General features: G+C 32.1%; 1 protein-coding gene across 2 annotated transcripts in view; it reads right to left on the bottom strand.

Annotated features, from left to right (window-relative positions):
• LOC115886779 overlaps positions 1-16075 on the bottom strand; it is a 335249-nt gene that overhangs the window by 62781 nt on the left and 256393 nt on the right. For both annotated transcript variants that reach the window (XM_030906064.1, XM_030906063.1), the window contains exon 5: positions 15216-15349. In XM_030906064.1, the coding sequence (XP_030761924.1) occupies positions 15216-15349 (134 nt within the window). The remainder of the gene's footprint in view (positions 1-15215; positions 15350-16075) is intronic.

Below are 16075 nucleotides of genomic sequence, written 5' to 3' on the forward strand. Positions count from 1 at the left end.
CAGTGTCAGTAATTTTATTATTGCATTTCTGATATAATAAAATTAAAATAAACAAATAGTTTACTGGAAATAAAAATGCGAAATTTACCGAATTTTTCAAATTTACCTTGATTTTTATTGAACTCAAAAAAATACATACATTTTTTTTAATTCTCAACTGTGAATTAAAAAAAAAAAGATAAAACCATTTTTACTTAATAAAGGGTATGGCCTCCTCTACTGTTCATTACAGCCCTACATCGTCTCTCCATGCTCCTGATCAGGTTGTCAATCTCTTCTTGAGGTACAGCCTGCCAGGCTGCATTCACGGCGTGAACCAGATCCCTACGAGTTTCACGAGGCATAGCCATTCTCAAAATTCTTCTTTGGACCGCGTCCCATATGTGCTCGATGGGGTTGAGGTCAGGAGATTGTGCCGGCCAGGGTAAGATGTTTAATTGATGAGCATTGATAAACTCACTTACCACTCTGGCTGTATGAGGCCGTGCATTGTCACGCATGAGAATGAAGTTTCTCCCAAAATCATTGGCATATGGTAATACGACAGGCTCAAGAATTAAATCACGATATGTGATTCCTGTTAGAAACCTTTCAAGAAAAACGAGATCGGTTTTTCGGCCTAACTGGACTCCTCCCCCGACCATAACTGTTCCACCTTGATAAGGGTGCACTTCCTGAACATGATCCAACCGAATAAAATTTCCCGGTTGTCTCCATACCCTAAGCCTTCTCGAATCCGGATGAATTCCAAAGCGTGACTCATCCGTGAAGAGAACATTGGCCCATTGTAGCGTGCACTTAATCGCGATATTACACTATGCGTTGTATTTAATGGTCTAGCTACGTCGATTTGGCGCATTCCAGCTTCAAGCATAACCATGACCCTTAGCATTTCGTCGCTGTTAAGATCTTTACGCTCCATAATGTCGTTTAATACTAAACAGAGTTATTTGAATGAATTCTGGCCAATTATCATAAAAACATAGCCAGTACAGGTTAAATTCGAACAATTGATGCTAGGTGCTTTTTATACATTTGACAAAAAATGCACAAACACTTCTGCAAATATCCCAAATTTAGAAATAACTAGTGTGACTACTTCGTTTCAATCGAAGTAGAAAGAATCGGCCTACAAATATGTGGTTGTTTATTCAAGAGAGATTAGATTATTATTCCCTAGATTTTTCCGGCGTGTGTATTTCAAAGTTTAATTAACAAATTAATTGTTCTAGTGAGCCAATTTTGATGATTTTTTAAACAATTTCTAGCTAAATTATTTGTGTTTTTATAGATAGGTTAGGTTTAATATAAAAAGGAATTTAAAAAACCTCTTTATCTTAAAGGTGCATCTTTTTGTATTTTGGTTTATCTCAATAACTTTGTTTTTACTGGAGATGTTTACTTTTGAAGAAAGCGGTAATCCTTTAAGGTAATTTTAGCAGCAATTTAAAAGTGTTTTCAACTTTTTAACGGCAATTTTAAAACCCTTTGCTTCTGGTATTCAACACACCTACAAAATAGTGGTTATTATTTTCAGGCCCTAGACACTCAATGGTAATTTTATAGACCTACAAATTTAGTTTCCTCCGCATCGCCAGACGGCGCAAAAGGCATTAAAAAGGTAGTTTCTAATTTATATATGAAGAGCAGCCTCTATATTGACTACCTTCTATGGTCTAGTTGACAAAATGTTGCTGATCCGTCAAGTTATTTTTAAATCGTTTTTTTAAATAATTATTAACTTAGATATTCCTGATTTGTCGGAAAGTTTAGTAATTTGTAGTTTGTGTTTTTATTAGTTTGTGCATTTTGATATTTACAGTTGATCATCATTTTCGTGTTAGATACTAAACTTTTTTATTAAAGAAATTTTGACATTTTAGAAATACCAAATTTATGAACCAAATAAAAAATGGTTTAATAATAAATAAGTAAGTACAATAGTTGGTAATACAATAATATAATATTTTTAGTCACAGTTAATTAGTAGTCTATAATATTTTCACTATATTATAATTTATTTGTTAAATCAAAAAATAGTGGCTATGCGCTCTCTATTGTTGGTGTTTAAAATTAATGTATTCATAATTTTATTTTTGTTTTAACTATGTTATACTTCTAATGATCTAATAAAACATAAAATGGTGGCAAAAAGTCTATATCGGGTGCATCTCGAAAGTGGCTCAACTCTATAACATTTTTATTTTTTCACATAAAATAACGAGATTTGATACGTTAGTATATGACATAAATCAGGATTGATTGGCGTATTCAATTGTTTTTGATCACTTCCTGTTTCACCGGAAATGACTACAACTTTTGATTTTTAAATAGCACCTTCGGTTTTTATTCGATAGAAAATGACATTCTGAATAGAATGACATATCATATGTCAATTTTTGACATTCTCGCTTAATAAAAAAAATTATTTTAAATTTCAATCTAGAGTGCCATGACTGTGTTAATCATCACTAGTACATGACATTTTTTTTTTTCCACAATAAGGGGCCGTCCTCTGCCGGAAACACTGCGACCTGTGAGGTCTATTGTGTTTGTCCCCTTTCTATATCTGCACCCATTCTCCTATCCCTGTGCCCTGCACTAACTTATGCAGGTCCTTGATAGGATGGGAGCATAGTTCCTCCGGTTCTAGCCTAGCTTTCCCAAATAAAAAGCGTCGCTTGCGATCCAGAGCCTCGCAGTGACATATTATGTGCTCCGCTGTTTCAGGATCTTTATCGCAGAGTCTGCAGCAAAGACTTTCTTGATACAGATTGAGCTTGTTCAGGTAACACTTGACAGCCATATGTCCTGTCAAGAGGCCTATTGTAATCCGCAATTTATTCCTGCTAAGCATTAGCAGTTCTTTTGCGGTTTTGGAGCTAGGTCCTTGGATAAAAGCCTTGCTGTGCCTGTGCCTAGTACATGACATTAGTCAATGTTTTGTATTCCACTGTCATTAAAAAGGCATATTGTTATTCTTTATTAGCAGTTACTCTATTTAGTGATAAGGTAGAGAAAATTGCAAAACAAAAATGGCTTGATTTAGAAATCAAATTTCTGTATAGTAAACGAAGTATGCTTGAAATTGGAGCCTACTGACTGCATAAAAAACTTACTTATAACCGCGCTAATTTAGAGTATGAATGTTTGAGCCCCTTTTCAGAGAAATATATTTGTTTAACAGCTGTCTAAATTAGCTAACTTTAATACGAATTGCTCTCATCAAATTCCAGAAATATTTGAGCATACGCCCCCCAGACTTTTAGCGTATTTAGCGAATATTGGGCCGTTTGAGATGCGTATTTATCGTTGACATCTGCCATTATATCACAGAAACAATTTTACCCCCGCCAAATTAATGGCGTTCTGTGGCCAACACGCGTAATCTACTGCTCAGTTTATCGGATAGAACCGTTTGGAAATTAGAGGAAATGCGTTGTTGTCCGATCATGTGTTGGCGGCAGGTAATGAACAAGCGCCATCTAAGTAAAATAAAGTTATAAATTGGGATAATGTGCGCTTTCGACCTTAGTTTTATTGGTTACGGACCGATAAGAGTAATTTATGGGTATGGCGTGTGCAGTTCGCCGAGCCAGAGTATAAATTATGCACGCCCCCTTGTATATTTTAAAGTTATTCTTTTATTGTTCGGTTGAATTTATGGGCTAGTTCTCCGACAAATTAATACCAATTAGGGTATAAAATGTTGCACGTTTATCATACCTCGTCGCTGTGTAAAGAATTCTAAGAGTTATGTTCGTTTATTCTACATAATAAGAGTTTATTTAGCGTTTTTCATGACTACGAGCTCTCGCGCTTTTTATCATTTTAGCATCCATCAGCAAACTATTAAAGTTGGCTTTAGTGCTATTTATTACAGTTAGGTAGTTTTAATTTTTACATTAAAAATTTATTATACAGAGTGGTCCGAACTGTATTCCGAAAACATCGGCAGCATATTCTGCTGACAAAAATAAGTAAAAATTACGTATATTATAGTATGTCCTAAAATCTTTAGTTTCGGAGATACAGGGTGTAGAAGTTTCATTTTTATTTAGATTTTTGAAGAGTAAAAACTGGTTTAAAGAGTAAAAACTTTTCGTCCGTACCTGTATAAAATTACTGAGTAAAAAATATACATTTCCAATATTTCCTTGTTTTTTTACGTAAAAAATGTATCTTGGTAAAAATCGTTACGAGCAACCCTTCTCAAGATATTTTGAATGGAAATAGACAATATACGAGTATGTCATTATTGACTAAAAATAAATAATATTGTTACGGATTCCGTGGGTGCACTAATTTAAACTCACGATAAAATACTTAACGAATTTATTATCTCACTTTATACACACAATAACTAACTATTTATAAAATTCCTTCACCAAATTGTCCGATTCACAATTTCCAAACGCGGTATATTCAAACTTCAAACTGCTCCAACTACCAAGCGCAGGCCTTTATATACCCTCTGGCGAGTGTTTCTGAACGTTCTAAAGAATTCTGTAATATTCTTTTACTTTCTGGCGAATGCGCCAGGTTTTTCAATGCACGTTGCGGGTACGTAGGCAACCAGCAATACAGTTTAGCGTCACCTACACCTTGACAATATGTTGAGTAGATAGTTATTTTACTGAAACAAGTAATTTGGAAACTTTATTTTTTTAAATTAATCATAAATCTTTCTTGACACGAAAAAATGATGATAAAATAGTTGCTGGTGAACTTTTGGTAGAAAAACATTACAAATTTATGATTTCAGTCTAATAACTATTCAGTCAACATGTTTAATTTATATGTGTGTTTGATTTATATGACAGGACATTGATAATTTCGATTCTAAATATCTCGAGAACCATTACTCGTAGCGATTTTTACCAAGAGACCTTTTTACGTAAAAAACATCATAAATGTATATCTTTCACTAGTTTTATACAGGTGCGTACAAAAAGTTATTACTCTTCAAACCAGTTAAAAATATGTAGGTGTCGCACCCTCCAAGTAGGAGTCATATTGACATCAAAATCAAATTTCTCATGTTAAAAAACTCCCAGACACCAATTTTCATCCAAATATTGACGTTACTTCAGAAATTATTTTGAAAAAATCGAAATAAAAATGAAACTTCTACACCCTGTATTTCCGAAACTAAGCATTTTAGGACATACATTTATACGGACTTTTTTAACTATTTTTATCTGCAGAATATGCTGCCGAAGTTTCCGGAATACTTTTATTTCTTCTACTATCTCAAGTGTTTTGTTATTTAATCCAGTAAAATTGTATCGCTGTATACAGAGCGAAAAGAAAAAAATTACGGGCAAGCTGATTTTTTTCAGAGTTTGCCAGCGACTGTCTTCTGAGGGTAAAATTAACAAAATCGGAAATTTTCCCCTTGCTGTTTTTGAGCAATACGGGTGGTTTTTTTAAACCTGTACTGCAACAAAATAATTAGACGCAAATTGTACATAAGAACATTCTCTATAAGTTCGTCTAATGAATTTTTTTATAAGTTTATTATTTCCGTACTTAGCGGCCGTTTCATGAGCCCTTTGGGGTGGTTTTCAAAAAGCTTGTTTTACAGCAAATTGACCCGTATGAAAGTTGTTCATAATAAACGGACACGCAACTTTTCCCCATGATAGCCTTATGAACTTTTTTTGAAGCAACAATAAATCTGAGCCAAAGCCAGGTCCATCACACAAAAGAAGACGATACAAATAAAAAAAATCATAATATTCATTCACTTGATGAATTCCATGTTTCGTTTTGGGGAAATAAATTCATATCATAGCGAAGTTAGCATGTAATTTTAATATGAACACCTTTAAGTTGGTAAATTTGTAGAACTAAACAAAAATTATGAAACTACCCCAATTTGTTCATGAACTGGAGGCTATCCCGAAAAATAATGAAGCTACAAAAAAAATCATGAGGAAAAGTTCCTTGTCTTTTTATTATGAACAACTTTCATACGGGTCAATTTGCTGTAAAACAAACTTTTTGAAAACCACCCCAAAAAGCTCATGAAACTCCGGAAATAATAAACTTCAAAAAGAAAAGAAAGAGAGTTAGAAAAAATTCATTAGGCGAACCTATAGAGAATTTTCTTATGTACAATTTGCGTCTAATTATTTTGTTCTAGTACAGTTTAAAAAAAAACACCCCTATTGCTCAAAAACCGCAAGGGGAACATTTCCGATTTTGTTTATTTTACACTCAGAAGACAGTCGCTGACAAACTCTGAAAAAATCAGCTTGCCCGTAATTTTTTTTTCAAATGACAATTTTATTGGATTAATTTATTAGTATGTCTTTTCTGTTCACTAGTTCGTTGTATATTACTTTACTTTGCTAAATTCATTTTGAGATCCACTGTATTTAGTTCGTTAATATGTGCTTGTAGTTCTTCAGGACTATTGACAATTAGGACTATGTCAGCAGCGAATTTTAGATGGTTATAAGATATTCTCCATCTATTTTTAATCCTTTGTTGGTCCAGTCCAGTTGACTGATCAAATTAGTAAAATGATATAAACCTTTTTGTTGCCTTGTTTTAAGAAAATATATCCGTTTTTAAACAGTGTCTATTTTTAACTCCTTTTTTTTGTAACTCAACTCCTCTAAGGCTTTGGTTAATGCCTACTAAAATTTTATTGAAAAACAAACCCAGTTTACGATATTTTTACAACACTATCAAGTAGGATTAAAAACTTTCCTATAATTTGATTAAAACTAGAAATTTAATTGGATTATTTTAATCTTGTACATAAATTTCAGGTAGTAAAATGATACTTTATATTAAGCACGAAACAGAAACAAAAAAATATCTTGTAAATATAAAATTTCATAATAAAATCGTTTTTGTAAAAGTATAAAACGTATATTAGCTTTATCAAAGTTAGTACGTTAAAGAAAATTGGATTACATTTATAAAAATGTTATTGGAAAGAGACTTTGTAGTTCAGTGTTGCCGGTTGGTAAATTTGTAATTACACGATAAACCTTTTTGCCGAACACGGATCACTTGGGACCCCTCTCAAGTACGTCAAACTTGTCCAATTCCAATCCAAGTTTACAATGTAAACGTTTAGACAGCGCTGTAAGTAGCAGGTCTCGAATATATTATTTGTGGGTGTTTCCGAAGAAAGAATTTGTGGAATTGCTTCGGATTTCTAAAATTAGTTTTCTTGAAATACAAATTCAGTTTGAAAACATATTGTTATTATTACAAAAAACTCATAACTTCTTCTATTGTTATGTACTGGGTGTCCCAGACTTGAGCCTCATGATTGGAATCTTGGTAACTATACCGGGTGTTGCATCGTCGGACGGGACATAGGAAATCCCATGTAAATTTTAATGCGGTCAATTATTGGCTTCCCTAATTATTTTAGAGAATAATTCTATTTAAGTTTATTGAAGAGCACTAAAACCCACATTCAAAAGAATAACTTTAGATATTTTTGATTAGCTCGTTTACGGATTATCGCCGATTTCTTTTTAAATATTTCTCCTTTCTTATGGCCCTGTATTTACTTATGAGCACCAGTCAAGGTAAAAGATAACTGTCAAATGAAATTGTCATTTCAGAAATTTAGTATAGTTATAAGTATGTTAATATACATATTAACATACCAATCAGTTTTTTTATTTGAAAACATAAATAATAATAAAAAAGTCTTTATTTCAAAGAAAACCATACTAAAATAATTCAAATGCGGTAAAAACTGTGTCCCATGAATGTTGACAAATCTTAGATTTCTGAAAGTCGCCTTTTTTAAATAATCTTTATGTTCTTTAATTCGAACATTTAAGGGTAAGTGGCTATGAGATTGTGTTATTAGTTTTTGGATTTCCTAAAAAGTAACCACAGGAAAAAATACATATTATTCACATGGTATTTTGTATATTACATTTTTTGTTTCTAGTCCAGTTTTCATTATTAATTTAGTGTGTATTAAAATGGATCTAAGTGTATTTTGTGACTTGAAAGATGTTCGTATGTTATATTGTTTTCCTATCCTTCTTACTTTTTTCCGAAACGTCTGGTATGTATGAAATTGTAAGTTGCATATGTTACGGTTAAGGTCCGATGTCCGGTTAATGTCGACCTCGATGACGACATTACCCGGTTAGTCTCGAGAATAACACACAACAAAACAACCAAAAACATAACTAAACCCAAACATTAACCTGTTAATGTCAACATTAACCGGACATCGTACTTTAACCATAACATATATATTTTGTATTGGTATCATGATGTATATTCTGTCTATAATTTGGGGTTTGTATTTCGTTTAATGTTTTGTCAATAAAAGATGGTGGATAGTTGTTTTTTTATTAATGTATTTTTTATGTGGTTTATATCTCTGTTTAGTGAATTGTCGTCTGGACATATTATTTTTGCCCTATCATATAAACTTTTTATAACACCTTTTTTTACACTTATACTGTGATTAGATGTGAAATTTAAGTATCTATCTGTGTTTGTTGGTTTTCTGTAAACATCTAAAATTAGTTTATTTTGAAACTTTGACGCTAAAACATCAAGAAATAGCACACAAACGATTACCTCTCTCTACTTCTAAAGTAAATTTTATGGTTGGTTCGCGAGAATTTATATAATCCAAAAATATCAAAATAAAAACACTAAATCACCACAATACACCAAACACTTTTACTTTTACACTGGACGCGCGTTTCGCTAACCATGTTAGCATCATCAGCAGATGATTATAAACTGTTTTTGAAAAATTGAGTTTATAATCATCTGCTGATGATGCTAACATGGTTAGCGAAACGCGCGTCCAGTGTAAAAGTAAAAGTGTTTTGGTGTATTGTGGTGATTTAGTGTTTTTATTTTGCTGTGTAACACCAAAGGTTCCAACCCTCAACTGTAACCAAAAATATGTCTAATTTAGGGAACGTTATGTTGCCTTATTGCAAAAATATCATCAACATATTGCAGGCTTTTTTGAAAAACTATTTATTGTATTATTTTCAAAATCTTCCATAAAAATATGACTTAGCAAAGGAGAGAGACGCGATCCCATTGCCGTACCGAAATCTTGTTGAAAAATTTTTTTTTACGTGGGCTGAACTACTATTGAAAACACCCATTATATCGAGAATAATAACCAGAGTAATCTCGTGATTCTGAGAGAGAATCAAAGTAGGCGATTCGCCTACATAATGCACCCTTAATAGGTTAGACGGAGAAATTTTCGCGCTACACGGCTACAAACGCCCGCGGAGAGAATATCCAAAATTCCGAACACGATCTCGCTTATCCAGCGCCAACTACGCCCAAATAAACTTTCCCTCTTCCCGTTTTAAATATCTATATATATCCCAGGAAAATTGCATCGGCTTTCTATAAATATTAAATAGTCACTGCTGGCTGCCTCCTCGCTTTCTCAGCTCTGCGAATCCCGACTTATCCCGATAAATATCGTTAGCGAGACTAAATTAATGTGAAGCGGGCTTTAAGAAATCGCGCCAAATAAAAGGGGTAAATTTGAAATTTTTATTTCGATAATCTCTATTTAAAAAGTTTACGGAACGCCAAAAAGTTGGAAAAGTAAAACAGTTGTACATGTACGATGTACCGTATGATTTTTTCTAATTAATATGACTCACAAATTAGTGATGGAAATACCAGTTCCACATTAGTCGCGTTACAATGTAACGAAAATATTTTCGTTACATTTTTCCTTTTATATCGTTTATCCGTTTTTTTATATATTATCGATTTTTTGCGGAACCTCGATAGTGGTACACATCACTAGCGATGGTTGTTAGTTTAAATATTTTATATATTTTCTGGTTGCCTATGGGTTACCGATAATAATTTGTTTATTTTTAATGAAAACGAAGGTTTATTATTAATATTTTGTTTAGTGTTAAATAATTAAGATGCAATTGTTACACACATTTTTTTGAAGGTATGTAGGAAATTTTATCGTATTTATTATTTTTACTATTAATTATAAATTTTTATATTGACATTGGTACTTAACGCATGTCTAAATGAGTGGGAGAATTCTATAAAGGGACTTTTTTTTTTGTTTTGCCAAGAATCACTCTCTCTCATCTCGATCTTCTTTGCTTAAACACCTAGTTTTTTTTCAAGACACCGGCACGAGGTACGACTTGGAAATGATTTATTAGTTTTATTTTTTTTAAACATTTCTTACTATCTAATATGATTTAATTATTTGATTTAATTATTTAATTAGCTTGTAACTTTAAATTCCTTTTTCTATTTTATCTTTTTATCTCACAGTTTATTTTTTTTTTCATCATCTCTTTATCTTCTTGTCTTAGTAGCACGTGTATGGTAGTTTTGTAAAAAAAAATTCTAATACCTTTAACTTTTATTTAGTACTAATTATTTTTATCTTTCTTATTTATGTACTGAGACGCAAGCTGTCGAACAGGAACCCGCAGAGGTGTTCGATTTAGCAATCTCAGGGGCCATGAACAGAATCAATCACTGAAGGAGTACTCTCAGAGACGAACCAGGAGGGACTCTGGTAAGTAAGGATTTTTTAATAATATTTATATTATACGACTTATGTCACCTTTAACGAATCCTTGCTTGCCAGAAGGCAACTCTTGTTTTATCTGGACCCTGTAGTGGTGGTGTCTATTGGCAGGCCATTCGACAGATAGATTTTTGTTTTTTGTTGTTTTTGGGTCACTCTGGGGAACGTATCTTTACCTCGTATCTGCCAAATTTACCTTACCTTATCTTTATCTTATTTAGCGGATGCATTATCTTCGTTCCTGGAGTGACATATCTTTTCTTTTAGTTTTTATCTGTCGAATTGAGCATTTATCGTTTTACGTATCTTATCTCTATCTTTCTATTTACCTTTATCTTTCTATCTAGTTTTTTAATTTATCTTTTAATATCGCATTTTAGTATTAACTTTTGTTCTAATTTAAATTTTCCTATATTTCTATTTTTTTTAATCTTACATATTTTTTTTATTCTTTTACACGTGTCTACAAATTAAATCAAATAATTTACTGTAACAATATATATTTTTTTTTCAAGTCGTACCGAAGTGATTGTGGTGGTCTGGAATTTTCTAGAGAGAGAGAGAGAGCAAAATATTTTTCTTTTATATATTTTTTATAATTCTATATTTATATTCTTTATATTCTTTAAATAATTTGGACAATCTTTTCAATTATAACTAATTTAAACTGTCATTGCCTATTTTCTTTTTTTTTTAATTTTAATTATAATTTTTATTATAATAATTAGTAGTTGGATTTAGATATTGATTATTGTTTATTTGAATCACTAATATGTTGTTTAATCATAAGTTATTTTTATGGTACCTTCATTGGCAACCAACAGACAGTTCAATTGGTAATTTAGAACACCACCACAAAACTGGGTACTTATCAATTGTGTTGAGTAGAATACTCCTGTTTGTTATCTTCTAGGAAGATACGAGAATTGACCCTCCCCATAAGTAACTCACGCACTGAAACTGGTGGAGTCTCACAAGCTCTCCAACGTTAGCCGGACAATCACGCTACCCACCAGCGGACGAGTGCAGCGAAGAGGGTGAGGTCTTTCTCCCAACCAACCGAAGCAGAAACACTTAAGTATTCCAGTTGCATATCTAATCTCATATAATCGAGACTGTCACAGCCAATTACATTGTTTATAATTGTAAATTAAATATAAGTCATTAGTGAAATTTTCTATTGTCTTATTTAATTCCAAAGCATACTTCCACAAACCAGTAACTTTTAGAATTTTGTGGGTTATAACAATAGCAATCGTTCCAAAGAAATACTGTGACAAAATACCGCGATTTTTTAACCGAGGCTACGGCTTCCAAAGTGTCGCTGTTCCCGCCTATGCAGTATTTCTGGTCACTGTACCTACCTACCCCTCTCCTAGCCGTTATCTCTGTATCCTTGCAAATTAATAAAAAAAAATAATAATTCATAAACCCCCAAATTTGTAAACAATAAACAACATGCAGATGGCCAGAAGAATTTACTTATGTTATGGTGCGTCCAGACCTGAGGAGTCGAGTGCGAGACGAGCGTGAGACAAGAACGAGACAAGAGCGAGGCAAGAGCAAGACGAGTGCGAGACGAGAGCAAGACATTTTCTATCCATTTTTGACGCAAGCCTGCCGCGAGACAAGCGAGTTGGATCATAGTGAAAGGTGACCGGTTTGTGTAAACATGTCCGATGAAAAAGCTACAGCAAATAATAACGCATAAGTAATACATTTTTGTATCTTTTACATGATATTTGGTTCGTCCTATTTTATTCATCGTCGATTTTTTCCCCTTTTACCCTTCATTTGTTCGAGACACACGGCGTAAAATCCGTTTTTTAGAACAAAATGTTCAATAGAAAAGTTATAGGAAAGGTTGGGCATATTTGAACAATACTGTAGAGTATACAGGGCACTTCAAAAAGTGTTACGGATATACCGGGTGCGTCTCAAAAATGGCTCACCCCTATAACTTTTTTATTTTTTCAGATAAAAAAAACGGGATTTGGTATGCTAGTATATTACATAAATTAGGATTGATTGACATATTCAATTGTTTTCGGCCACTTCCGGTTTCACCGGAAATGACTACAACATGTGATTTTTAAATGGCACCTCGGTATTTTTTTTACTTTATTCGAGGAGAAAAAATAACACTCTGACTATCTCACACGCGGTATGTTTTAATGGGAATACCCTATTATTTTAATTAATTATTTATTAATACCCTATTTTTTATTTTATTATTAGATTCTACGTACAATTCGGTAATTTTTTTTTGCATGTCATAATATTATATATCTAAAATAATCGATTTTGTAATAATTCAATTTGTTTAAAGAAATATTAGATTTCGGTACGGTAAAAAGTGTCAGTGACGCAAAATTTGTAAATTCTATTAAAAAAATGATAATACATATGGTGTTCCATTTAAAAAATTTGAGATTATTTAATTTTAAATAGTCGAAATTCATAAATGCCTATATGTACACTGTAGCATCTAACTCGAATATCTTAACCTATATCTTTTTCTTCGTCCCTATAAAACTATCCTAACAAATTTTAGCACTTCAACTTCATAAACAATAGCATGATTGACAATTTTTTACGACACTGAAATTTAACATTTTTTGTTTAAGCAAATTGAAATATTACAAAAACTATTAGTTTTAGGTATATAACATTATACCTCGCATTATACATAAAAAAGTTATAAAATTTTACGCAGAATCTAAAAATAAAAAAAAATAGTGTCTTACATTTAAAAAACCATCTTATATTCGTAACACTATTTTGAACCACCCTGTATACTCTATCATAATTTTAAAATGTGTATCTTAACTTTCTCTACAGTTTTACTATTTTTTTAATAATTCTAAAACACTTTTTAATAATTCTCAAAACAAATAAAATAATGAACTTTATCGTTGGCTCACTCTGTGTATTTAATTTACTAGGTAACAAGATTCAATATTAATTAAAATTTTTCCCAAGTTTTATTCATCGATTGTGAAATATCTACTCACGCATCGTGTTTAATATTCTTTATCTTTTGGATTGCATAATATTGGTTTTTCTTTATATAAATCGATTAATTTCAGCTGATCTTCTTCCGTCCAAGTCTCCATTTCAATATGCACTATAATATCAGAGCTAATATCTCAATAGGGGTTTTCGGAAATAAAATCCTAGATTAGGTAGTTTACTAATCAGCTGTTCCAAGATCAGTGCTGAGAGTAATCAGCTGGTAGTTTAATTACGAACGGTTGGATCATTAGATTAACCGGGTTAACAATCACATTTAAATATATTTCGTAAAAAGAGATAAATTAAACAAATAATCTTAATATCCCTTTTTAACGATTGTATAAGATCTATTTTTATCCTATTTGTTTTGCTTTAAGTATACTTTTTAGTTTCTGTAAGACTATTTTTTATAAAAACAAAATGTGTTTTATTTTAGGCTTTTTTAAAATTATGCCATTTAAAACAAAAACACTATAAACTTTATTTTAATCATTTATTTACTGCCAACATAATAAACATTCCATCATATTAATAATAAAAAAATATATCAATTTTTATCTACCAATTGTGATGAAAATTTTCAGAATTGTCTATCAAGTTCCATTCTTTCATTATGCCTGGCTATTTTAATCTAAATGTTTTAAACCACTTTTCTGTAGTTGAGTTTTCATTTTTTTCCTATTGGGTGTCTCCGATAGTGCTTTTTCGCAGTCAGTATCTTTAGAATTACTTGTTGGTTTTTTATTTATTTAAAATCTAGAGTTACTTGATGCTATGCTGATTGGCTCATTTTTACGGTCACTAACAAAATATCATGTATTTGATCAACATTAGATAAAGTGATTTCGGACAAAACGGTTATTAAAAAACTTTATACTTCTATGCGGACCGTTACGTTTAAAATTACCCTAGAAATGATCAGCTGATTAATTCTACCCACCTCGTTAGGAGGGTTAGTAGGATCACAACATATGGCAAAAATCGAGTTATTCGGATCACTTTCCGAACGCATTGACTCGTTTTGAGATCACTTTTTGAACGTCTGGATTAGTAATCCTATCAATCCGATCAACCAGATCACATTTTCCGAAAACCCCTAATATCTCCGAGTCGAGCGAGCCTACCAAAAACACGTCCAGACTTGGCCGCAAGCTTTCTTTGATCGGCCGTCGAAAAACCGACAGGGTACGGATGACAACGAGGCTCCGTGGGTTGTCTCGCGAGACGGTCGCCCTCCACCCTTTGAAAAACATCGCAAATTTGGAATGTCTCGCGCTCGTCTCGCACTCGACTCCTCAGGTCTGGACGCACCATTAGCTTTTAATTTTGAAAATATAACTATGAAATAAAAAATATAAAATATTTTCTAATACAAAGTTTCTTTGCCGATTACGTTCAATTTCTAACCTTGTTTTGAACGCCGAGATAAAAACAAGCCGTGATTATGTAAGTATTCATTTTTCATGTTGAACACTCGAAAGATAATATTTTTTTAACTGCTTTCACAAATAACAAAGTCAACTTCTAAATTTTGAGGAAGAATTAAAGAATTCTAAAATCACCTAACTATTTCAATCATTGTTGATTGCTCTGTATTTATCCTAAATTTTAGAAAAAGTTAAAAAAATTATCATTTTCAACTCACCTCTTTGTTATTGATAAACCACGTCAAGTTAGCTTCCGGGTCTGAGCTTGCTGAGAAACATTCCACTTGAATTTTCTTTCCAATCTCTACTTTCGTATCCCGTAGACTCATTATAGGATCATCATGCGGCAATTCTAAATAAAAGAAGTAAAAAAAATGATTAAAATGAAAATTAAGACGCATAGCACGGTTTTTTGTACGTCATTCTGAGCAGATAAAACATAATTAATGTAATCCATTGAATAAAAAGACTATGGTCTGTCCAACGAGAGGATTCATGACAGTGACAGTAGTGTCTGTCATTTTAATTCACAGGTAAATAGGATTCTCTCATTTTTTGGATGTTGTCTGTCGAAATCTTCCTTTACATGTTGGACAGACGTTATAAAAAAAGAAAAAAATATTTAGAGATTCAGTGGTAACAGTTCAAAAGTAAAATATATCAATCCCAAATGAAATTTGTGTATGACTATTTTAGCAGATACCATTTTGATTTTTTTGTTATTTATAACGGCCTACTAATAAGATAATGATATATTTTAAATATTGCAGTAAACAGTGAACATACATATAGAGTGATATATATTTTTGAGAAGCTCATAGCAGGACGGATTATATAAGATTTATGATCCATTTGAAAAACAAAATTTTAGTTAATATTTTCAAAAATATTTTTTTCGAACAAAAACAGACTACGCTACTACGTAAAAAGTTCTACAAGAATCAGTTTTGGCCTTCTCAATATCGTCCACAATAACGGAGATACGGGGGCTGTCCCAAATTGCCAAATTTTTGAAAAGACCCTGTAGGTCAGAAACGAAGAGTGCTATGAAAATTTCGTTTGCAGCATCTTCCGTTTG

The sequence above is a fragment of the Sitophilus oryzae genome, unplaced genomic scaffold (assembly GCF_002938485.1).
Source record: "Sitophilus oryzae breed Bouriz unplaced genomic scaffold, Soryzae_2.0 scaffold_496_pilon_pilon, whole genome shotgun sequence".
Lineage (NCBI taxonomy): Eukaryota > Metazoa > Arthropoda > Insecta > Coleoptera > Curculionidae > Sitophilus > Sitophilus oryzae.